At 45.9% G+C, this 24,559-nt stretch overlaps 4 protein-coding genes across 8 annotated transcripts in view; 2 read left to right on the top strand and 2 right to left on the bottom strand.

Moving 5' to 3' along the window:
* Nucleotides 1–851: 851 nt before the first annotated feature.
* LOC143213908 (protein PTHB1-like) lies at nucleotides 852–6,564 on the bottom strand. Its single transcript, XM_076434260.1, has 12 exons — nucleotides 6,182–6,564; nucleotides 6,031–6,119; nucleotides 5,211–5,475; nucleotides 4,743–5,053; nucleotides 4,468–4,598; nucleotides 4,014–4,191; nucleotides 3,633–3,881; nucleotides 3,189–3,434; nucleotides 2,158–2,450; nucleotides 1,915–2,085; nucleotides 1,701–1,838; nucleotides 852–1,614 (listed from the first exon to the last, which is right to left on the bottom strand). The coding sequence occupies exons 1-12, from the start codon at nucleotides 6,454–6,456 to the stop codon at nucleotides 1,375–1,377; spliced, it is 2,586 nt and encodes an 861-aa protein (XP_076290375.1). The 5' UTR covers nucleotides 6,457–6,564; the 3' UTR covers nucleotides 852–1,374.
* A 602-nt stretch (nucleotides 6,565–7,166) lies between these two features.
* LOC143213924 (dynactin subunit 5-like) lies at nucleotides 7,167–19,865 on the top strand. 4 transcript variants are annotated; one of them, XR_013010064.1, is made up of 6 exons: nucleotides 7,167–7,328; nucleotides 7,410–7,597; nucleotides 7,911–8,022; nucleotides 8,095–8,326; nucleotides 17,126–19,382; nucleotides 19,532–19,865. XR_013010064.1 is itself a non-coding variant. In XM_076434290.1 (5 exons), the coding sequence occupies exons 1-4, from the start codon at nucleotides 7,281–7,283 to the stop codon at nucleotides 8,290–8,292; spliced, it is 546 nt and encodes a 181-aa protein (XP_076290405.1). In that variant the 5' UTR covers nucleotides 7,168–7,280; the 3' UTR covers nucleotides 8,293–8,326; nucleotides 19,532–19,865. The 4 variants fall into 4 exon arrangements, 2 of the variants coding, with proteins under 2 accessions (XP_076290405.1, XP_076290404.1); XR_013010063.1 differs by lacking the exons at nucleotides 17,126–19,382; nucleotides 19,532–19,865 and adding an exon at nucleotides 10,214–11,816 and having other exon boundaries at nucleotides 7,168–7,328; nucleotides 8,095–9,880; XM_076434290.1 differs by lacking the exon at nucleotides 17,126–19,382 and having other exon boundaries at nucleotides 7,168–7,328.
* Picot (putative inorganic phosphate cotransporter protein picot) overlaps nucleotides 8,308–24,559 on the top strand; it is a 45,435-nt gene continuing 29,183 nt past the window's right edge. The window contains exon 1 of one of the 2 annotated variants that reach the window (XM_076434270.1): nucleotides 8,308–8,326. Coding sequence is in view for 1 of the 2 variants with exons in the window: in XM_076434269.1 (XP_076290384.1) it covers nucleotides 21,002–21,086 (85 nt within the window). In the remaining variant the exon portion in view is untranslated. Of the gene's footprint in view, nucleotides 8,327–20,952; nucleotides 21,087–24,559 lie in introns of those variants that run through there. The other variant, XM_076434269.1, reaches the window with a different exon arrangement.
* On the bottom strand, nucleotides 8,356–11,381 carry LOC143213931 (ionotropic receptor 75a-like). The gene is made up of 7 exons (XM_076434301.1): nucleotides 11,073–11,381; nucleotides 10,607–10,722; nucleotides 10,239–10,409; nucleotides 9,628–9,869; nucleotides 9,289–9,497; nucleotides 8,816–9,090; nucleotides 8,356–8,734 (listed from the first exon to the last, which is right to left on the bottom strand). Exons 1-7 carry the CDS (start codon nucleotides 11,379–11,381, stop codon nucleotides 8,356–8,358), a joined length of 1,701 nt encoding a protein of 566 aa, XP_076290416.1.

Genomic DNA, 24,559 nt, shown 5'->3' with positions numbered 1-24,559 from the left:
ATCACCGGTGGCGATCCGAGCCGAGCCGCGAGTTTCCTCGGGTTTCTCCGCTGAATACTCCACGGAACAAAATTATCCGATCGCTCGCGACGCACGAGCTGTTACATAAAAGTTACCGTCCCCTGCGATCGGTCTTCATCGCGTCGCGTTTTAATTCTACAGTGATTTTATACAGACAAGCGCGCACGCTGTTCTTTAACACGTTCGCTGCCACGGTCGAACGACCGGTTTCTTATTTCACAATTACTGAAATTATAGAGACGCCTCCGTGGGAAATTATTCAAGTATATACCGCGATAAAAATGCCGCGGAATCGGAATAAATTCATTCTCGTCAGTTTTCGAAAGCAATATGCACCATCCACATTTAATACTTCTCTTCGATCTCGCAATTTACTTAAACATAGAGCAACCAATTCTACACACGTCACAGTTCAGAGCAGTAGTACACATAGTATGATACTCAGAATCCATGACTGTTTTTTTAGAGAAGGATCGTTGCATTTGGTAAAACATTTTAATAGCGACGACAGACAGCGGAATAAATGGTGGTAGCAAACGTGTTAAGTTTTCCGTATCGCGCGATCATTGCATCGATTTTTCGTGCGTTCTAGCTGGCGCAGCATCTTCTGCCAGCCTTGGACGAACAACGTCTGCGACCTTGATGTCATTATTTTTAATCGAGAGGCGACGCGCGGAGATCGTGGAGAAAAATCGAGAGAAGCTTCTACTTCGCACAACTGCAACGGCGCATTATAAGAGTCTGCGAAGATGTTTTCATATCTGAGTACCTACATCACACACACAGGATAAATTAAAATATCTATACTCTACTCTTTTAGCTGATAAGTCGACAATATTTACTACTAGTCACGTGTCGCGTATACGACGGCCGTTGTTAAACATTTCGGAGATGTTCCAGTTGGACAAAGTATGAAATTCAACGATATTGATGATCTTGACCCTAAGCAGGCCTACAGTTTGTACTTTATTTTTCAGTAGATCAATTTCAAAAGTAGAAAGAAAAATACACACGTATCATTAGACAATCGTAATTCATTCTATGATGTTCGCTTGTCGATGGACGTCTCAGAATGTATACCCGTCGTTACGCATGACTGTATAAGGTTTCGCTTAGAATTGACACGTGCGATTGGAGCTGTGCGTGAACAGAAAATGTTGCTAAGATCGCGAGAGACCCCACAGCAGATTTGAGAGGACGCTTGATCGTTTTCGGTGATATCCAGGAGACGTTGAGTCTAGAAAATAGAAGAGTACGATTCGAAGAGACACTGTGTATTTGCAAAGATTGTGCAACGGAAGTCGGTAGTGTACAGGAAACGTAGTCGGGGTCGCATGAGACCCCGCAGCAGGGTTAAGAGGTCGTAGGATCGTTTTGGTCGCCGGGTTCGATCTCGGCGATGTCGGATCCGTTCGCATCGTCCACGCGCTCGATCACGTGCGCCAAGCGTTTCTTGAGCCTGGCCAGCTCTTTGATGGATGCGATGGGGGCCATCGCGTTCCACGAGGTCGGTTTCGTCTCCGGGACGGCGGGCTTCTTGGAAACGGACCTGAGAACGGTGGTCAGCGCAGCGTCGGCGATCTCTTCCCAGTCCTGGCGTGCAACGAATCGACAGGTGGCGAAGAACGTTCGAGGAAAAGTCAGCTTCTCGAGAACTCCGGACGGAGGATTCTACTTACGAATCGGTCGCAGGGGCTGGCATGGAAACCGATCGCAGCCTCGATCGTCGCGTACTTCTCCTGGCTCGCGTTCAAACGCAACAGCAGTAGCAACAGTCTGCAACTGCAGCTCAACTCGTGGCCGGCTCGGTCCCGCGCCTGCAACGCGAAATGCAATTTATCCGAAGCTAGAGTAACCCCTTGCGATCTTGCAGGTGTTTCGCCGCAAGTTTACCGCTCTGGCAGCGATGAGGTCCTCGAGACGCGCGAAAATGGAGGCACAGGTCGCTTCGAGGAGGAACGGCAGCCCAGTTTCGGCGAGGGATCCGGTGTTCCTCTCGCGCACGGTACGCAGGATCTTCTTCTCGATGTTCCTCAGCTGAACGGTGAGCAGCCCGATCTCGTTCTAACGCAGAAAACGAAAACCATGAGCTTCTGAATGTGGCGAGGTTGGCAGCGAGAGGGATCGCGACCCCACCGTGATCCCTTCGATTTTTCGACGAGCGAGAAAGTGATCCTCTATTCGGGATTGGGTCAGCCGAAGGTGGTTCTGGCTGATGGTCGTCGACAGACCCCCCGGCGACTTCTCCTCCAACCTGTCGATCAGCTGCTGGACCACCAAGGTCGTCGACAATCCGTCGTTGGATTGCACCCGATACCGATTGCTCGCGTTGCCGGAAACGATCGTGACCGCGTGGTCGTTTCTCGTGTGCCGCATCCCCAACGCGTTCAAGTTCTGCCTCTGTCCCTGAGTCCGGTGTCCAGTCAGCTCTGTGAACCAGTAGCTACGTTTTATTCAGGATACTTAAAAAATCCCAGTAACTTAAAATTGCTGATTTTATATCGAAGTTATCCGATCATCACGTTCGTATGATTATGGTAGTTGTGTCTTGTTATGATTATTAATGAATATCTGCTTTAGATTTTTGGGTTTTCGCAAGTGTGTTCTCAACTATTGAAAATATCGAAAAATCGGAAAAGAATATTTCACATAGAAGTTTTAGACATATCGAATTTAAAAATATTCAGTAGGAAGACATTGTTGAAAGCATTGTTTTCCATTGTTGTTTTACATTATAGTTAATAGAATGGAAAATTGATTTTTTTTTATCAATCTGCCTTGACACATCGAATGACAGAGATTGAAAGAATTTTTAAGAATGATCCAACCTTTTCCCTGCTGTTACCCTGTTGCAGGGTCAAGATAAAAAAAACCAAACGACTTTTTCGACCCCGTGTGAACGGGCTTCTCGTCGAGGCTAGTTTAGACATCCCTGTTCTGGAAGTATAGGGATTACGGTTTAAACTGCCCCTTGTGAACGTCGACCGACCGAAAAAAGAGAACGCCGAATACAGTCGTTCCGGGGCAGCCATTATCGTATTAGGCTGCGGCCCGGAACCTCTCGATTCTGATCATAATTTTCCGAACACCGTAGGGGATCCAGGGCTGTCGGTGTTCGCCGCCCAGACTCTTCGAGGAACCAGGCTCGGGCAGAGTCCGCCGCTTACCGGGAAACAGATGGTTCAGGCTGATGACTGGGTCGTTCCGTTTAATAACGGTCGTGAAGGTGGTCGCGTTCTCGGGCGGACAGCTCTTCAGCATCATCTTCAACGGCAGCTGGCCGGTCCTCCTAACCGTTCGCAATCCTCCTTCTTCGGAGTCCGTTCGGTAAGTGACGATCACGCCGATCTCAGACGACATCGGCGGCAGATCCTCGTTTGCGTACACCGTTGTTTCTAGGATGTACCGATCACCTGGACGAAAGCGAGTAATTGACACATTACGTTCACGGGTAGGCGTGGCTTGCTCTAATGGGCGTGGTTCCGTTGCTCCCGCTTTCTACGAAGCTGGGACAACGCTCACGCAACCTCATTATTATTTTCCCAAGTATACTGTGCATCGTTTCCTGCAAAGAGGAATAGTTCCAACACTATAATAACTCAATTGCTTACGCAGGTTCGGGATGATTTGAAAATCGTGCGTCACCATCAGCGGCTTGCAAACCTCCACGCAGATTTGGACGTCAAGAAGACTCGCGTACGAAGATAACTCTATAACAACCTTGCAGGCCAGCGGTCGATCATCCTTGTCTTTGCCGTCGTCGTCGTCGTGGATGGATCGTCCTAGAACCTCCAGATCCGGCGAAACGTTAAGGGCGACGATCAGCTCTGCGTCCGACATCGCATTTTTGGATCGATCCTCTATTTAAACGCGTTCGATCGTTACCATACGGGAACCCTCGACATTTCGATTTTGATGTGTACACTTGTGGCTGTTCATTGGCAATTCATTTGTAATTCGGGTCTTGGGTTCTTTCTGGCCGGGTGACTCACCCGAGGACTTGGTCTTCTTCAGGATCGCCCTGAGCTCCGCGAGCTGGTTTTCTGCAGCCGTGTAATCGTACCCTCTCGAGTGCAAGGGTGGCGCGACGAATAGACCCGGCTCCGCTCCCAAGTAGCAAGCCTCCAGTCGGCCATCGTCCGACAACGCGACGATCGCACCTTGCAGGTGCTGAAACCGGAGCATTGAAGAGGATCGTTACCCGTAACCGGATCAGGCCGCTCGCTCGTACCGCAGACGAACCGTCGCCGTTTCTCAGTATCGAGCCAATTAATAACCGGCAGTTAGTATCTTCCGGAAAAACGACGACGGGGCAACCTTGCTCGACGCTGCGCGCTGCGATAACCGGTAGATAACGTCGGAACGATAACTACCCCGGCATCATTCGTCCATGTTCGAGCCTCGTCTCTCTCACCCTTTCGCTACGTTCGTACACGCGTGTTTTACCTGTAGGTGCGCCCTGGCGATGGCCACCGGAGCAAAGGGCAGCTGCGCTGACCACTTGAGCTTGGTGCCCTCGTAGATCATCAGCGTGCTGGTGTCGGCGACCACGATCACCATCAGCCTTCCATCCGGCTCTGGTATTTGATCAAAAGTATGCATTTAAATAGTAATCCCTAAGCGAGTTGTTATGTTACTGAGAAAACTTTTTAAGAAATCTTGAGCTGTGTATCATAGATCTCAGATAAGTATTAAATCGTCAGAATCGTCAGAATTTTTACCGATAACGTAAGCTCGACAGCAGAGCGGCTTGTATTCGAGCCTCTTGGCGTACTTGACCGTCGCGTAGTTGTCCCTCAAACAGTACAGGTGCCGTTCGCCGAGGACCACGATTCCCATCTCGAAGCTAGACAGCGTAACTGTCTGGATGTCCAGGATCGCCTCCCCAATGTTAAAGGTCCAGTCCGGCTCCAGTTGGTCCGCCTCGACGCGACCTTGTCCCCTTGGTCGACGGTCGTTGTCGTTGTCATCGACGGATTCGTCGCTGTCGCGTCTGGCGTCGCTTCGAACCCACTCCGCCATGCTTTGGTACCTGTAAAAGCTCTGTACTAATTCAACGACGAGCAACTCGCAGTTGATGTATCTTGAGAAAGTCGCTTCCTTTAGTGGATAAAAAAGGAGGTGACAACAAGAAGTCGCTCGAGGCTGTTTCAGTGTGGACGACAGCCTTAACAAAGAAAGGAACGTGCCTGTAGCACTCGAGCAACCATGACGTGCTCGAGGTGATGAACAAGTCGTTCCGCGCGACGTAGACGATGGGCTCGGGCAACAGCCGGCTCCTGAGGACTTGCTTGAACGCGAACACCTCCTGCTCGTAGAAAAATAGCGTGCCGTCGAGGCACTGCACGCAGAGGAAGTCCCTGCCGCGGACGCCGCCGAAGGGTCCCGTGGTCAGGGACACCGGATACCGCGGCAGCGGGTGCTCGTAGGCGACTTTCAAGTCACAGCGATCCCCTGTCGGATGAGACTGAGCGTTCACGGAATGAATCTGTGTTGACGGGTCGAACGGAGAGCCGATCGTTCTTCGGCCATGAAAGAGAAAGGTTCACGCTGACGCGATCGGGACCGGGAATTATCCTCAGCGAACGTAACCATACCGATCTTCGAACACGTCGTTAACGCTAGTTTAGTGTAGCTCGTGGAAGTCAGCGAGCAACCTGTATCGCTTCTTCGTGCCCCTTTAACTAGACAACCTGTCCAATTTCTTCCCGCCCCTCTTGCTAGGCAACTTGCTCGGATACGACGCGCCCCTTTAGCCAGGCAACCCGTCTGTCTCCTACGGGCTCCTCTGGCAAGGCAACCCGCTGGTTGCGCTAGTTATTTCTTTACAAGGTGTATTTCTACACAAATATTTTTCTTATTGATGGGCTACTGCGCGTGATAGATACATTGTTTGGGGATAACAACGTTAAGAGACCGCTCTACATCTAGACAATCGCCTATCAATTCAGTCAGTCATACTTCTATAAAAATATAGCAATACCAGAGTATGTATGTTAAATAGCAAACCGTATTCCGTAGAACCATCCGCCAGAGTAGCATTGTAGACTTTCAATTTCGTCGAGGTCAGCACCGCCAGACGAAGATCCTGCGAGCCCCTGCAACCAGTCACCTTCTTATTCCACGATTTTTGAATTTCCCGCGCGGCGCAGGTACTCACGAGACGAACTTCCCGGTTTGAATATCGACGATGCAGTCGCCGATCCTCGTCTCGATCATCGAGTCCGTGGACTTGTAGTTACTCGGGGACTTGGTTTCGTCGATCCACTGCGAGGAGGGACTGTAGATCCTCAGGTAACCGTCGTGGCTGCCCACCACGAGCACGTCTTTCTTCTCCTCGCCGAACAATGATGTCACCAGCAGACATCGTCCATCGAAGGTCTCGTTCGCACCGCACGCAGTTCTCCACCATTCCTTCGTCTTGAACAACGACATCGTTTTTGCTGACAGGTAAGTCCACGAGCCTCGGACACCTGCGTCGACGATCGACGTCGATGTCGGTTCGGTTGCATGCCTTGCTGGACTCTGGCCCTCCCACGTCTCGTTTCCATGGCACCGCGACGCCAAAACATGCAGGCCGGGCAAGTGCTATTTATTTAGTATGGATGCCCGTTCAATGGCCTTGAGGATGAACAGTAATTCGAATGCTGTGAGAAGCCTGTAATTCGCTCGTACCCGTAACAATCTTCCACTACAATCCTGTATTGCGAGTAGTAGCTACATGGTGGACAACTGTACGACTATGAACGTGTTTCAGGCATCTCACTTCGTGTTTCAGGCCATAACAATTAGACAGCAAACATTTGTAAAAGATACAATTTTGTATTTCGTTCTGAACGTATGAATGATCAATATTATGAGTAGATGTCATAATAAAGAAACGCGGGAGAACTCGCCAGATTCAAATTTGATATTGTGGTTCGCACCACGGACGTCAGATGGCGGGAGACTTCAAATTTGTGGCGGTCTCCGCGAGAACGGAATCCGGAATAAGTAAATCGTCGTTTCTTATAAATACTCGGTACGCTAATGATTTGTATGTGTACCTGAATATAAATGTAGACTTACCGATGAATCCAAATAATTCATCAATAATCATTTCGATTTTTAGAATTTAACTTTGTTTTGAAGCAATCATCTCGAGCGCATGCGCAACATGATATGACTCGTCGCCATACCAGAAATGTCGCAGTGACAGATAGGTGGAGTCGATTCGAAGTTTCGTTTTTGGTGATTCGATTGGGATTAAAATAAAGACTATGGAACCGCAGGACGTTTATTACAGCAAGGCGGAGTACGTCGAGACGGTAAGCTAAAAAGAATTGCGACGAAGAAACGACTGGTGAAGAGAATTGCGGTAAACATAACCTCGGATTTCGGTGTTCCAGGCGTCGGGAAACAAGGTTAGCAAACAAACCGTTCTTTGCGGTTCGCAAAATATTGTATTGCATGGAAAGGTGATCGTACAGACAGATGCTATCATTCGTGGCGACCTGGCGAATGTTCGGACGGGTCGTTACTGCATCATCAGCAAGAACGCCATTATTAGGCCACCGTTCAAAAAGTTCAGCCGAGGGTTCGTACTGTTTTTTTGTTCGCTTTTATCTTTTTCCTATGCATGAATCGATTATGAGAAGTTCTCCTCCATAGCTGAATGTCGTAGATGGTACTCTATTTTTAAGAACGTTAGGTATCATAATTTTTTATAGTATTTTAATTTTATGTTGCCAATAGCGACAATGCACGCAATAGTAGGGGATCGCACGCATTGTTGCCATTGGCTGTAGAATCTTCTTACGCTTTGCCTAGCTATTACCTGGCATGCAGATGATGCTTTACCTTTACTCTGGAAAATACAGTCTGCTACATTATGTCTTCTGTTTGTTCAGGGTTGCCTTTTTTCCCCTGATGATGGGAGACTATGTCTTTGTGGGAGAACGTGCTGTGGTGAATGCAGCGATGGTCGGTTCTTACGTATACATCGGAAAAGATGCAGTGATAGTACGTACATGGGCGATTGTTTTATTTGAAGCTGTGGACACTACGACAAAGTAACATGATTTCATTGCACAGGGAAGAAGGAGCATCCTGAAAGACTGCTGTCACATCGAAGATGGTGCGGTGGTACCTCCAGAGACCATTGTTCCGCCGTTTTCACGGGTCGCTGGCAATCCGGCGAGATGTGTCGACGATCTGCCTCACTGCACCCTGGACGTGATGCTGGAATTCACCAAGAACTACTATCGGCACTTTCTACCGGCCCGAGTTTAACCCCTGCTGTTGTACATACCTCGTGCATAGAAAGGTTTTCTATTGATTTCAATCTCTATTTGTTCATTGTACCGACTCGAATGCTTTGTCTGTATCCGGACGTTGTATGACAGTGGTATCGAACACTTGTTCTCCCAGCGGCCAATTAATCTCGGTCGTTGGCCGTTGTCGCCTATGGAACGTCAGGAAGGAAATTAGGCGAACAGAGATTAGATAAAGAGAACAGGGTGTGCATTGCTGGCTATACCATTTGTACCACAGCAGCTCCAGCACTAACACGAATAGACTCAAAAGTACTCCGTACCCCACCGAGACCAACGCGAAATAGCACTCGGTGATTCCGATGCTGATGAAGTTATATTGCCCGTGGCATTTGGGCCTTGCTGTGAACAGCAGACGCTCGTCCCTGCTCTTCACCCCGGTCTCGTGCAACCGAAGAGCTCTGAAAAACATCCGAAACGGTTCACCGGCCGACTCCGTGTTACGGGACTCCTCTTTAATCTACGCGATCTATGAATCTTACGCGTTCCTTATCAACTCCCTGTACGGTGACCCTAATTGAATCACCATCAACGGATCCTGCTTGTTCATAAAGTCGATCTCCTCGATGCCACACTTCTCGTCCTCCAGAAACGTGTCCTGCACGAGGTTGTAGGCGGCACCCAGGTCAGCATGCATTGCGAACATCTCGGTCCTCATGCGATGTATCCCTTCGGAGAGGCTCATCCAGTTGTGTTTGCCGTCCTTCGGCTCGATTTTCTGTTCTACTATCGCCTTTTTCACCGGGTCTTGGAATTCCTGTGTGATCGGAGCACGATTACACAGATGCTGCTCTCGATAGTACAGTTACTCACAATTGGACACTGTGATAAGAGTCACACTCGAGTGGCCTGAGAGTGCTGAATCTCAATACAGGGTCCACTCGCGAGAGTTTTACTCTCATACGGTTTCCCAGCTTTAAAGATTATGCCAACCAGTCGCATAGTGCACGCGTACCGAGAAGTAGTGACGGGCGTAGACGATATCTTGCGCACCAAACTTAAGCGGACTGACCAATAGGTCGGCCGGGGTCTTGATCATATCGGTAGATGACTGAAGCAGGGTCACGATGTTAGCCGTGTAGGAGGCATACAGGCTCATCGCTGCGATCAACAGCATAAGGGTGACGATGCGGGGCGGTACTCTGTACGGCTCGTAGTAGTAGCCTGTCGGATTCGAGATCGAGTCTCGATTCTAGATTCCTGAATGCGTATGAAGGACGACACGCTCCGCAATCCAAGACGGACCGTGTGTGTGGTGACTACCTTGTAGCCCAAAAAGCTAAAGCTAGCCTACCTTGCTGGGCAACGGCGCCCAATAGGACCATCATGTTATCGCTGATCGTCTGCTCTGCCGGGTTCAACGATTCCCAGTAGTCTGACGTGCCCCGATAAAATTCCCATTTGGTCGATAAGCACAGCATCACCAAGACCAGGAGGAGGAACAGGACGATCGCGTGCCAGACAGACCGGTGGAATGGCAACGTGAAGATGTTGCTCACCGACGACAGCAGGGGTTGGCGGAATATGAAGGCCCATCTGCGATATCGGTAGTTATAACTAGACTGCGGATCTTTATGTTAATTAAAAATTTTCATCCTCAATTAACGATTTCCATCTCGCGGATATTCAGGAAGTTACGAAACTTTGAGGATACATAGAGCAGGCATAGGTATGTATCACGCAATGTTTCTTCGCTATCTGAATTCCTCCGAGAGGTTAAAATTAGCTCCGAAGATTTTGCTATTTTTCAGTCTTATCTTGCTAACTAGCATACTGTAAGAGATAGGAAAATTATTTTAAGACAAGAGTTAGCCTCTTTTGGTGGTATCTACCGAATGGCGAAGGATTGAAATTTTCTGGTTGGGAATTTTCCATTGCAGATAGTGTAGAAGCGCGACCCCTTACCGCATTCGCGTGTATAGTTGCATATATTCCACTACGCCCAGCCGTTCATGGATGAGGAACAAGCCTGTGCCTCCTATGTCTATCTCGCGACGCTGCAACATCCCCGTCATCCCACTCCACGAGCCGTTCTCGGTTCGATACCCCCACGAGTTCGTGGTGCTGATGTCTATGCTAAAAAGTAAGCGTTGCGAACCACAGTAATGTACCAGTAATAATGTAAAAACGTGTGCACGAAATGGAGAATCCAGAAGATTTTCTTGTTCTCGTTTCGCAGTTCTATAAGCTATTTCGTGCATTCCACCGGCGAAGACAATATTACCGTGGTCGATCGAACCGAGGATGCAGGAAAACGTGGGAAGGATACTCACGTCGCGTTCATTCTCGCCATCATGATCAGCAGCCAGTGATAATTGGCCTTCGTTACTGCATCTATATGCTTATTTCCGTAATCGGTTAAGTGGTTGATCGTATCGGGATCGGTGATCTACGAACGCAAATGCACCGGGCTGATTTATCGGTGTGCCACGCACACTCGTAAATCCACCGTCGATCCTGACGGCGCTACAGCTATGCAGATACGCGATGCCATTCGATTCGATTCGACTCGTATACTCGTGTTTGTTCGGACAAGAGGTAGGAACATCAGAGAAAAAGAAAAAACTTCCACATTATCTAATCACAGGAGACAAATTTCCTATCACATCTGGGATCTCGAGAATCGCGCACGCTTTTACAAACGATTCTATCACCAATGATCAATCGACCGAAACGAGAGAACGATCGGACTCGAGTCGAATTCGCATGTTTACGTCACACGAAATTGCTCTTAGTTACCACGATGCACGACTTCAGCAGAGTCCCGTAAAGGTCTCGTCGACGCCGCGACGTCGGTAGCACATCTCCTGTACTCAGGCCTTGATCCGCTGTCCAGGTCCCTCGATCCTCTATCACCACCTCGCCGAACAGACTCCGTCTGTAGATCGATCGGATCTCCGTGAAATTCGCACGCGATATCGCCAGGAACACCTCACTGTCTGGCAGGACCCTCGCGTTCTTAAAGATGGATGCGACCGACGCGAGATCCGAGGATTTATACGATCGTCGATCTCGAAGTAGAAGCCATCTGTTCGGGGCATTGAACATCTCGATCTCGTTCGCCTGGAAACAACGTAACTTGAGCACGCAGGTTTCAACTTTTAGCTTCTAGTTATTTGATTCACTTCTTTCTCAATCGAACTTTTTAAACTACTCTAGTGTGATAAGTAGATTGCGGATTTTTATACAAAATAGAAATGATGCATTGATTGCAACATACAAGAGCTAAATACGCATGTATTTCTTAATTCGATCAATCATTTTAAATGTTTCTACTGTTTTGATATTTTGTATAAAATCCGCAATCTGATGATAAGCATTTGGGAAAACCAAATATGTTGGCACGGTTTTTTTGTATCTACAGTGAAGTCGCGATCTAAGCCGATTCTCGGTTCTGTGCTGTGACAGAGATCGTAAAGGGATACTATTTTTTTGTGGCCGCGTCGACGCAACAAAGAAAAATAAAGAAGTTTTGTAATTGGATTAGTAGTGGTTCTCATCGATATACCCGACCCGGTATAGGATTACGGAGGATTTGAACGATTACAAGATTACAAGAACTTTGGAATACGCGGAATAAGCCAGAAAGAATTGAGAAAGTTTGGATTAACATTCCCATCGCACCGATAGCAGCATCGGAATCGCATAATCGCAGTCCAGGTCCAGCACGCGCAGCTTCTGATGATCCTCTGGATCGCGCAGTCTCTCGGCGTATCCGTCCGAGTCTCTGTAGATCTCGTGGATCAATCCTGCTTTTGACATCTCGCGAGATAGCTCGATTCCATCTTCTAATGAAAATCGTAAAACATTAGAATCTAGGGATTGCGGTTTGTGAACAAACCGGAGGAAATGTTTGTATAGCAACGCAAATAGAATGATAAAATACGAATATTATTTGTTCGTCGAAACGTTCAGTCATCTTTGTATGCCGAGGAAAATCTTTCGACATCTGTCGTCATCGTCTTTGTTCATAGAAGTAAAAGTTCAATTCCATTCTATGCAGTTCAGTTAATACATCAAGTTATCATGCTTCCGCGAAAAATATAGGGAGGAGATTGTTCGTTATCGAGTGATTCGTATCAAAGGATTAATTAGCGAATTTTTCAGTGGCGGTAGCAATTTCAATCGTAACACAAAATCACTCCAGTAACGTAATCTAATGATATCTTCCGGGATAAATGCTTGAAAGAGACCTTTCGAATTCCTGCTTGATAGCGCGGAGTCATCTAGAGTCCTATAGATAGGAAACCGATTAGTACGGTGTCACAAATCGTTGTTGCATCGATTTTCAAGTGCAACATTACTGAAGATAATACGCAATTATAGGATGCGTTCAATGAAAAATATTTCTCAAAGATTCACGATTTTTCTTCATTTTATCTCTATGTGGAAGGAAATTAAAAATAGTAATTGCTGATAGGTTTGGGGGTTGATACTCTCATGTGATTCGTACCCAATACTTCGTCATTTTATTTCTTTGGAATGAGATTATTTATCGTTATATCGTCTCCATTGCTTTTGTTCACAACTGAAAGTGTTGAAGCACTTCATCGCGGTGCTCGCCACTTCAGAGCTTTTTTATATCGTCCGACAAGGTATTGTTTTATCTGCGGTTGAGAATTTATCGTCTCCATCGACGTTGTCTACAATTCTGTTATATCACTGACGTACGTTTTCTCAGTTCAATTAGGAGCAGCTCTACATATCCATAAAGGTTTTATCAAACTCGAAATAAAACCGAATTGCGCACAAAGTATGACGAATATTTGCAGGCCTTCGTCTGAGCCGGCGGTGATACAATGACTGTTCCTTGATAAAGGCCAAATGTTGGAAACGTTTAACCCTTTTCACTTCTCTCGAATCATCTAAATCGAACAGGTCTATCCACGAAATAGCAATTCACGTTCTAAATAGAGCTAACTATTGGAGTGCAATTAAACTATGTCATTTCACATTACTTTGTCAAACTAACGACAGCGTGCCTATTCAATTTTTTAATTCTATTTAAATTTGTTGAATAATTCCTCGTGGATGCAATCTCGATAATCGTAAACCTAGTGTTAAACGATCCAGCATAAGAAAGTCATGGAATCGCTGATTATTACGCTGTGTGATACGGCTTTAGACAACAAAGTGTGAAGAATGAATTTAACTATCTTCAGACTTCAGATAAACTGCAAGATTGTGGACGTTGCATATCCGTGACGGTGGTACGGACGTGTTAAGGTCTGTGAAAATCGGGCAGGAGCTTTCGCAATCATGCAACGCGCAGGTGGCTCTAGCAATTCGATCATACACTGTGGAGGCAACTATGTATGTGAAACTTGGTTTCGCTGAATCGGTTTCCGGGCGAGGGTAGCTCGCGTTCTCTCGACAGCTCAGCCTCTTCCGAGAGAGAAAGAGAGAGAGACGGAGACTTATTAAGCTGGAACGCCTACGCAATTGCATGTTTGCAGCGAGTGTTGCACAATTCCACGATTTCGTCTGGCCAGTTCTCTTACCTTGTCCCAGGCGACAGAGATGCGCTGACACTGTTATCGGTGGGAATAGAAGATCGATCGAGTCGACGATTAATCGAGCAAACGCCTCGTCAAGGGCCACTGTTATCCGGAAAATCGACGAGCAGACAAGCAACCACCAAACCAGCCGCATCCTGAACGCAGATTCGGCGACCCGACTCGACCGAGATTCTTACGAGTGAGTTACGTCGCCGGAGACACGCCCACGCAACGAACGAAGATCCTGAATGATTTACCAACCGACGTCTGACAACCGGCAGCAAACAATCGCCTTCGAAAATAATGGTCCGCTCGAGCCGGTTCCTCGAATCACCGGTACTCGAAAGCTCCGATGATACCTAGCCCTCTGAAAACGATCGATAAAACAAGCCTAAGCCGTTCTTAAAAGAACGTGAATCTTTGATCGACTCTGGCAAGCTTTGCTTACTTAACTATATCAGCAATTTCCGTATCGGTGATTGTCCTGTACTTTTCGAAAGTCTGCAATTCGGAGGATTGCTAAGGGTTTCAATTTTTTAACAGCAGCGGCAATTTCAAACGCGAAGCAATACTGATAGTGAAGTACTGAGTGGAGTCCACCATTGTTGATATAATCATGGAGTTAATATTAAAGTGATTAACAAGGCTCTTAATAACGGTGTTCTGTATACAGATAGCTCGGCAATTTCCCCCAAAAGTATAATTCTTAAACCACGTCACTCGCGATAACTCGTCCATTCGCGAATGAAATCGCTATCGGTTTGAACAATCGATCAAAAAGCCATCAATTATTAATCTTTGATTATTAACAGAGTGGCGAGTCATCGGCGATTCGTTAATTCGTCCCTAGTAGATTAATATGTTGATGATATAAGTAATTCATTTTGTGACCTCCGCCGACAACGAAAAACAAGATTATACGCATCATTCGTGATTAATGAAGATGGAAGACAATATTCGCTAATCAAAAGCAAAGTATCGGATCTAAAAATTTGTTTAGTATATGCGTTACTGTTTGGTGAACAAAATATTTGCTCGCCTAAATGTTGTGGCACTGCGAAGAGCGTGTATTTTTGCCAATTGTGGGGATTGAACTTTGAAACTCCGGTGGCATATACTTGGCATACTAAACTACAAATCAGTGAGAATGAAGAAATGTAATTGTGATAAATCGACTTTCAAGGGGGTGTGTTAGAACCTATTGATTCTCACGGAAAGTTTCTTCGGCTGGGGAAAACGACGAACGGTCGAGGGCGTCGTAAATAGACAGCACATCTTCTCATGAATATAGATTTTTCCGTATCGATTCATTAACATGATCGTCGACGCAGATTATATTATCTATTCCGTTAAAGGTTTCGATAAGCTAAGAATGAACCGAGACGCGCCGGTCGACGTTCAACGATGTGTTTTATGAATTATTTTTGTAACACTCGTGCTATGTTTATACATCTTCGATAACGAGGCTCAAATCTGCATACTTTCAAAGGCCATCGAGAATTGTACATTTGCAATTAGCCTTGTTGTAATTATCATTTTAGAACTGGATGAAATACGGTTCACGAAACCGAAACATTCTATAACTGTTAAGTGAAGGAGTTCATTGACAAATTCGCAGTCAAATTGCTATACCATTGTTCCAAGTACTGTTTACATTTTTCAATTTGTATTTCATAAATTACAAAACGTTTAAGTATTGAAGAAAGTCACATACTTTATAGAATATGAATGGACCCATTTGTTGTTTTTCTTTATCGGTCACGAGTACAGACATAGCAGTGTATCTATCTCAATTGTTAGGGTACAAAATGAAATTTCAGGGGAACATTTTCATAACAGGTGGCTACAGACGATTTATCTGAAACGGGCCCATAGAGGACCCTTTTCCCTAGACTTCTTCTCAATTGGTAAACTCGTAACGCGCTGGGATCTATCGAGTTTGATCTAGCGACGTATAACATAGTCTCGAGACGCCTCGAGTGGCGATAACGCGTGGATAATATCGTGTTACGATTATAGCTTGGCCACGCTCGATTTCCGAGATTTGCCGTTGCCGGGAAAGCAGCTTGGAGAGAAGAGGGAGGAGTGAAAAGAGCGGAGAGAGAAAAGGAGAAAATCACCAAACAGGTGTGAACGTGGAGCAGCGAGCAAGAGGGAAAATCCGACCTTGCTCGAGGATCGCATCGGCGTGTCGCGTGACGAGATGGTGATTGACACGTGCGTCGAGCCCACCGACGTCTTATCGTCGGTGTCGGTCGTTCGTCCGTGGTGGAGGAGGAGCGGGAGGCTCGCAGCCCGTCGACAAAGAGCTGAAAGAGCCAAAGCCGAGAGTGTGGCGTGCCGATCCGCTGCGCGTGCTTAGAATTATCGGATTTGCGCGAAAATTTACGCAAGGCCTCCCTCTTCAACGATCCCACAAGCCTCCAAACTCTCCTGCATCTCCTCTCTTCGATCTCGACACTAACAGAACTACGGATTCTCAGTAGAGTACACACCTGAGTAAATTTACCTGGTTATTTTCCCCAGAAGAACGTTTTCAAAGACTACACTAGTTCCATTATCGGATGATTGCTGTTCGCTGGGAAAAATAGCCTGAATTGATTTTTCCGGCATTTTTTAGCGTGAACTTGTAATTTTGATGCCGGTTGATATAATTTTACCTCCAGTTTAGATAAGATATAACATTTCACTAGCAAGTAAATTATTCATTCTGATTGGTGTATTTGTTAAGAAACACCTCCTATGTTGTTACATTATTTTTCGGAAACTTGCATCAGCTTTTGTTTGATACACCTATACATTAAACGTAGGTTAACCCCCTAAATTGAACCACCTAATGGTTCTTAAATTGGATCAGCCCGTATTGAGCGACATTGTTTTTTCCTTAAAGATAAAAATGTTTCAACCATCTGATATGTTATAAGAGTACTTACAGAAATTGGAAGAACTCTTCAACACGACTGTGCGAGAGTGTGCACTATCTAATCAATTTCCTGTTTATTTTGATGTGTCAAAGTAATCAAATTCGGCGACCAAGCGTTCATTTAGAAAGCAACTGTGTCGCGTCTATTTTTAAACAAATTGCAGTTCTGTAGTTCTAGTGATAATAATCTTCCACTAGTGCGACGTTGAAATTTGCAAGCTGGGTGTGCTAAACATTTCTATGGACACATTCCGTGTTGAACTTCTTTAAGTATTGTCAATTTTAGAATTGTATCAACAGTTCTATAAATGCATAATATTTGCAGTCTAATAAGCGATCTAGGAAGAACGAAACTATACTGTATGTTGCAGACAATGACGCAGTTTACCTCGCGGGCCACGAGAGGGACTCCTTTGAAACCGGGGCAACGTAACCACGCCCACTCGGGGCACATAGCGTTTCTAAAGTCTCTTCCTTCAACACTTTGACTGCCCGACCAGCAGCCTCAGAAATTCCATATAGTCAAAATAGCTTATTTAACCAGATAAAACTGGAAAAATTATTTATATTGATAAATTAATCAAATTAATATCGTCGATGTGTATTTAGTTTCGATCGTCAACGCGCGTAACGCGGTAATTTCGAATTCGGTCAGTGCGGGACGTTCAATTATGGTTGTCCGACGCGATCGAAATCCACCGACAGATCCGGCTCGTAGATCCCTCGCGGGGGATCTCGCCGTTGATCCTGCGGTTATCGCGTGGCAATCACCTTGCCGGTGTCGTTTATCTTAGACGACCGTAGGCCGATGCCATTACCATAATTTACTTTCCCGGTGGTTTACAGCCGGATCGCGGGTGTTCACAAGGCAGCGTTGCAATCGCGGGCGACAAATAATGGAACGGTGCGCGATATCACCGTGAACAGAAAGGCGAGGCGTAGACTTTGCTCCCGTTCTCTCGCACCTTCTCGTGCCCGCTGGGGAGGAGGAACCGGCGCGACGTGCGAGAGCATGCGACGCAGATTCCCTTTCGAATGCTGACTTTCGTTCGGAACAACGGATCAGAAATTTTATTCTTTCGCCTGACGTCAAAACCGACAACGGCCGCGTGACGACCGATCCCGTCTTGTTTGCTTGAACCGTCAAAAGCAACCAGGCGCCAGGCAAACAACGTGTCGATATTCGAATGTTTGCGCACATCCTAATGGGATCCTCCCGTTGGCCCCTAGCACTGCAACGTCAGGTCAGACTCTTTGATAGCAACAATGAGTAGGTGAAACGTGAACTAGTGGAAAGACAAAACGGATATAAAAGTATTGGTATATGTTATCATTAGACATTATAATTTTATAAAAACCAGGAGAAGGGAATTTTGCCTGACTGTTTCAAGCCCTGCGGAACAATATCTTTCCTCTAAGAAAATTGTAAGTTCTGCTCCAAGTTCTCCCACTATCGCGATCTTGGCCCCGCCCCTTTTGCCCTGGCTCAACCTTCCCGCCACGGTGACATATCAGCCAGCTGACAACGTGTATCACCACGGCTAACAGCGCCCACCAAAAAGCGTCCAGTAGAATCGCGCGCCGCAAACGAGGAAATGATTGTTCCGGGAACAGCGAGCGATTCGACGAACAAATAAAATCGATGGGTCACTATCTCTTTCTTTGTCGATCCGAAATAACAATTACCCAAGAGCGTAGCCCGTCGAGCAACGGTTTGTCGACCCACCCACGAGGTCGCGGCGAGATGTCGGGCGGGGCACTCCGGGGAATAGTTGATTTCCATCAGCGTCGGTCTCGTTAAGAGCGACCGTTCGTGATCGGAATAATTCGTCGTTAAACGAGCCGACCAGCTTCTTCTCTTTCTCTGTCTCTCTCTCCGCTGTCTCATTGTCTCCGCGATTTTTCGACGACGCGACGTTTCCCGAAGATATTATCGAGGATACGCTCGCGGAACCAGTTCGCCTTGACCATGGTCCGCGCTTGCTCTCGTTTCCGCTCGAAACTGTTTGCGCAGGTGTACGCGCGCGCGCTACACTAATCGCGACCTTTCGCGAAGCTGCTACAGGGTTCCAAGGCTGTTCTCGAACGTCCTGGAATGCTAACGCGTCGAACCACGGTGCGACGCTACGGAGCAGTGGCCGCTGCTTGCTTATTGGTCGGTGACGCCACGTGACAACGGACTAAAGATGTTATGGGCGAACTCGCCGCGGAAATTGCAAAAAGAGCGAAAAGTAACTCACAGGAATAGATTGTTCTGATTTTAGGGTCGTTTCGCGACGTTATCGAGTAGTGGACGCTATTGGTCGGAAGCTAGAGGAGGTCACGCTGTCAGAAAGCTGGCCCACTGGAAGATACAAAGCAAATCGCATGAAAAGGAAAATTTCCAATGAAGACGCGATACAGATTGTAAGAAAAGGGAAAAGCTTTCAACGTTGCTCGTATTTCCCGATTCAATCTCGCAATGGCGATGACTCCCATTGATCACGTGACAGAGTCGTGGGAATGAATGCGCAGCAAGGGGACGACCCGTGGATCGCCGCGAAATCTGGGCCGTTTTCGAATCTAGTCTCGTTCCTTCGAGAAGTTCATGGAACACCTGGGATTCCCGGCGCTACCGTTCGACAACCGGTGACGCAACGCTTTCGTTTATTTGCCTGATTTCTCTGTTAATTATTTTGTGCTCGATCGTACCCATTTTTATTGATTTATGGTATATAAAGAATAAAGACAAAAAAATTGGGAAACGAAAATATGATAGTTTCGAATAAATGTTTCAGATCGAGTTTCGACCGGCTGGATCGGGAAAATAACACACTGTGCGGTGTTAGATCGACGTGGAAGGAGACAGTGGGTGTCAATCACGCGGCCCGACCTAAAGAACGTCCGAACAGCGGTCAATCGCCTCGAAAATTTGATACTGCTCGAGAAAATGGAGTCGTGAGCGATCCAGCTTAGATAACATCGACATTCAGAACCGCTTCGTATTTGTTCGGAGCTAATTTCGATCAGATTTTGTTCAGACCCGCGTCGCGATAAAAGATGGACCTCGTCATGTAATTAACGCGTTCTCTGTAATCATACTTGTCGAAATAATCTGGCAAATTCACCGAGTATCGTTCCATGCGTATTAAAACGCCTCACCCTAACCGTTTTATAGCCGTCGTAAATCAAAGGTAAATAAATTTGAAGGTTTTTCAGTAACATGCTTTCAATAGGCACAATAATTCTATCGGTGAAGCAATAATTTGTCTCGAGCAATATAATCTGATAGCTCCCCACGAGAGATAATTGTTTAGAAGGAGCTCATGAAGCTTCTTCAAAGTTAAAAACAGTCATTAAAGAGCCTATTAAACTCGCTCAAGTAATCGTCTTACGCAGTAACAGGTATCAGAGCTGATATTCCATAAAAAGAAGGCTAACTTTATGGTCGGATTGAGCCAAACGGTGCCAGGCAGTTAATTAAAACGACTTTCGGTAGCTACAGCGTGGAAAACTAGGACATCTTAAATTAAATTATTTATATTCTTATATTGCTCGAAATTACATCCACAGATTTTCGGCGTAACCGCAAGAAATCTATTCATTCGATTCCCCTAACAAAGTTCTTAGAATTAGACTTGTTTTCGCGGTTTAGAGTGGCTTTAGCCCCGAATTTCGCAACAGCGCGTCTAGATCGCTCGCGAACATATCCACAGGTAACTTTCCTCGGGGATCGTCGATCACGACGATCGACGAGAGCGTGTCAGCCTGTTTGCAGGTGATCGAAGGATCGCGCGAGGCAGGTTGCCGAGGAGGGGGTAGGCGAGAGAAGGGGGTGGAATAAAAGAAAGTCGCGATTAGACCGAAATCCTTTGATCCTTTGGATTTCGCGCGGCGATTCGAGCCGATTCGGGTCGATTCGGTAGGAGCGCGGCGCTTGGTATCGACTCGTGGTGTTCGAGCGGGTAGGAGCGGGTAGGAGTAGATGCTGGAGGAGGAAGAGTCGGGCTGTCGGTGGGGCTCCAGGCTCGTGCTCTAATTGGCCAACGTCCGCTAGGTGTTCGCGGCTAACAATAAGTGTCGCGAGTTCGGCACCGTCGTGGACAGTGTCGGCGAGAACTGAGCGCGAGTGTTCGTGATCCCAAGACCGAGACCGAGACCGAGACCGCGTGTTCTCTCTGTCTCTCTCTCTCTCACTGTTCGACGAGCAGGAGCCACGCGCAAACCACACTCTCTCATCGACGTCGAACTTTTCAGTGACCAACATCATGTACAAGAACGGCGGAACCATGGACCCCAAGTCCGAGATCAAGAGGCCTGAAGTTTTCGAGGCAGAGGTGCCGCCACCCTCCAGTGAGTCTTACCCTATAAATTCTAGATCGTGATCCATAGCGCGCCTCAGCGTGTCCTCTCTTCGTCAAAATTGATCGTGTCCCAACATTTTACCTTTTATAATTTCTGAAAGTCTGTGATTCGAAACTAGACTGTGGACCTTATGAATTTGCAACTTGTTTCATTCTGTAAAAGTGGGCACAGAGAAGCATTTAATTCTCTAGATCATGATACATAGCGCGAGCGATCGTAATTCCTCTTCGTTAGAAACGATCATGTCCTGTCACCTTCTAAGGTTTTTGAATAATTTTTGACAGCTTGTATTTCGTAAGTCGACTGTGTGGATTTGATGAATTTGTGGCGTTTTCAATCTTGTACAATTACGCATAGAAAAATGTTCAACCATTTAGATCGTGATTCATTATGCGATCACGTTCTTCTACGTTAGAAACGGTTAGTAACGCTTTTCCTACTGAGGATTTTTAATTGTTTTGGAAAGCCTGTATTTCGTAATCCGTATAGCATTCTTAATCTTGTAAAATTAGCCATAGAAAATTGTTAAGCCATCCAGATCGGGATCCATAGCGAACACGCGATTGCGTTTTTCTACGTTCAAAACTTTCGTAAGATTAGCCTTGCTGTATGGATATTTGCGGTTCGTGAACATCGTAGAAATCGTGTTAGTATTGCACAAGTTCTTCATGTATTAGCAATGTTTTATTGAGGACCGCAGCAGTTAAAGAATACTGTTCAAACATTACAGTACACATTCGTCTTCTGTGACAGAAAATGTACGATCTCTCTAAACAACTTCGCACATTTATTGCCACATGAAACACGTATATATGTATGATCTTTTTTAATCGTTTGATCGCGTTACACGGGGGTCTACCAAAAAATTCCAACAAAAATCGGTTTCATTGAGAGATCTACACGAAAAACAAGTTGTCGTTAACGTTCATGTAAACGCCTAATCGCGTTTTACGAGTTTACAAATACCATAAACGTAGGTAAATCCCCAGTCCAATAATCTCAGCGATAAGTCTTAAAGCTTTAATTTCGTGAACGAAGTGGCTCTATAAAAATGTTTAACCTTTTTATGGGGCTCCTCGAAAAAGGAAACTCTTTGGTAACTCTAAACCTGCTACGGTCAAATGGCCGGTTTCATATTTTCGAATTATTGAATCGATAAAAATTCATTTGTGTAAAATAATAGAATAAATTTCCTTGTCTGAGCAACTATTATTATTGAAAATCAATCTCAATAAAAATCGTAAATAAGATATTTCTCTAATAGCCAACCGCGTGTCCAGCAGCGACCCGGAAGACCGATATCGGGTCACTTATGACCCTCTCAGCTATCACCGTTGATTTCGAAACGTTCGCTGGCGAATCGCGGGAATATTTTAACAATGGTAAACAAGCAATCGAAGCTTTGCCTCGTTCCTATAAATCCTAAGTTTCTTCGGACTCGCGACGTTGACACATGGTTCTAAGAAAGGTAGCAAATCGGTGAAACAGGAATCGTTTCTCTTTATCCGCGCGATTTACATGCGCGAACTATCACGTTCTTGCACAAGATCGGCACGGACCAACCCGTTTTCCATTTCTAATAAAAATTCCGCAGTCACGTTCGGTCGGATTGAATCACTTTAATCATTTCTTAATAATACTCTCCCGCCAAAACGCCTTCGCGTTTTCGATCGTTGTGAAACAGATCGTGCAAAAGACACGACGGAAATACTTCTATATTGAATTTTAAAGATTCCATGCATAACTCTGTATTTATATACATCGTCCGGTTTAGACAAACAAAAAGATGGCGCCGTAGAAGGCGCGGCTAAAAATTGCATCGGTCAAGAAAAATCGAGAACGCTACTGTCCGACCGTGCGTCATCTATAAGCTCGACGGAATTCGTTTACAAAGTGTAGCAGGTAACAGGAACTAGCTGCATTCGATAATCGACGAGTTTCTAAAGGAGGAGCGGGGTGTTGGATCGCGTGGTGTCGCCCGTCCGTAGATCGCGAGCGATCCCTGGATCGGTCGTAAATCGAGCGCGATAACTCGCTCGATTGCTCGTTAACGCTGCTCTTTGTGCGTCGCCGTACATTTTTTCTCGGATTCGCGTCCATTTACTATTTCTATGCGAAAGACAAGATATATTTTTCAGTTGTTCACATTTATCGAAAACATGCTAAAATATTCTTTGGATCATCCTGTTTACATATTGTCAGCACAACTTCGAGAAACATGCGCAAAAAAATAAGTCGGCTACGAATTTTCTGCATTTATGACAAAAATGTAAAGAAAATTTGCAAGGATATAAAGATGGAAAGAAAGTTCTATTTATGGTCCTTGGCCCGCCGGAGGTTATTATATAAAAACATCTCTATAAAAAGGTATCGACCATATAAAAAAGGGAAAAATGTAATCACCTTCCTGTCAAGTAACTTGCTAAATCACAGTGATATTTATATCATATAACGTTTTGTATAATATCTCCAGACAGATCGAGAGGCCAAACACGAATATTTACTTTGCCGCCGGAAAAACTCAACAGATTGAGTAACAGTTGTCCGCGTCTGCATATCCATACGTAAATTCCATGATAGGAATGAGTTAACTAACAAACCTGAAATACCCAACTGTAACTGTGTTACATGTACACGGTGGCCAGATGATTGCATTGTCTCAACTTACTCCGGTCTCCCCTACTCGCTCGAAAAATCGATGAAATCGACGTTCGCGTAATTTCCTTCCCGTACAGAGACTACGCGGTTGCGTGTGTGCAATTGCTGCACCGCGTTATCGCGTTCCAGGGAAAGCGAGTCCGTCGCCCGCACCTGATAAACACATGGAATTCGCACTGTTGCGTCGTCGTCTCCTGAAATCGATTCGCGAAGTCGACGCGGTTTCGATTCATTGTAATGGAAACCGTACAACCACGGTCCTCGCGCTTTGACGCGATCGAACCGCGAATAAACGAATTCACGAGGTGGTCTCGAAGGGCTCCGCCATTTTGGCGCTTGCGGAGATTGCTGCGTTAGTTGCTAATCTGAAGCAAACCGTGAGACTGCGGGGATCTGTATACCAGATAAAAATCTTATTCCTTTCAAAATTGTCTACAGTTGAAAACAATCTATTAACATTCTTAAATTTTTTCCGTAAATCCATAAAATCCGGAGTTAGGTTATTAGATTTTGCATATCATTTGAAGCAGATGGAAAGATTGCCGAATCGAATGTTGGCTAAACAGGTTAAAATGCCTCCAATGCCATACAAAAATATGCTTAAAAAAATAGTCCGTGGAATCGTCCTATGCTAAATACTTCTGCGTAGCTTCAAGAGGCAAGAAAAATTCTCTCAAAGTTGAACAAACACTGGTTAGATATTGCGATCGTCTAAGTGGTCGCGGTAGAGGAGGAATCAGTTGGACTCGATTTACAAGGCGAATTAGGAAGGTCGATAAACGGTGACAATGGGTGGTTCGAGC

Source organism: Lasioglossum baleicum, chromosome 12 (genome assembly GCF_051020765.1).
Source record: "Lasioglossum baleicum chromosome 12, iyLasBale1, whole genome shotgun sequence".
In the NCBI taxonomy this organism is placed as follows: domain Eukaryota; kingdom Metazoa; phylum Arthropoda; class Insecta; order Hymenoptera; family Halictidae; genus Lasioglossum; species Lasioglossum baleicum.
Note: the sequence above shows the minus strand (reverse complement) of the source record. Positions and strands in the feature narration are given on the sequence as shown.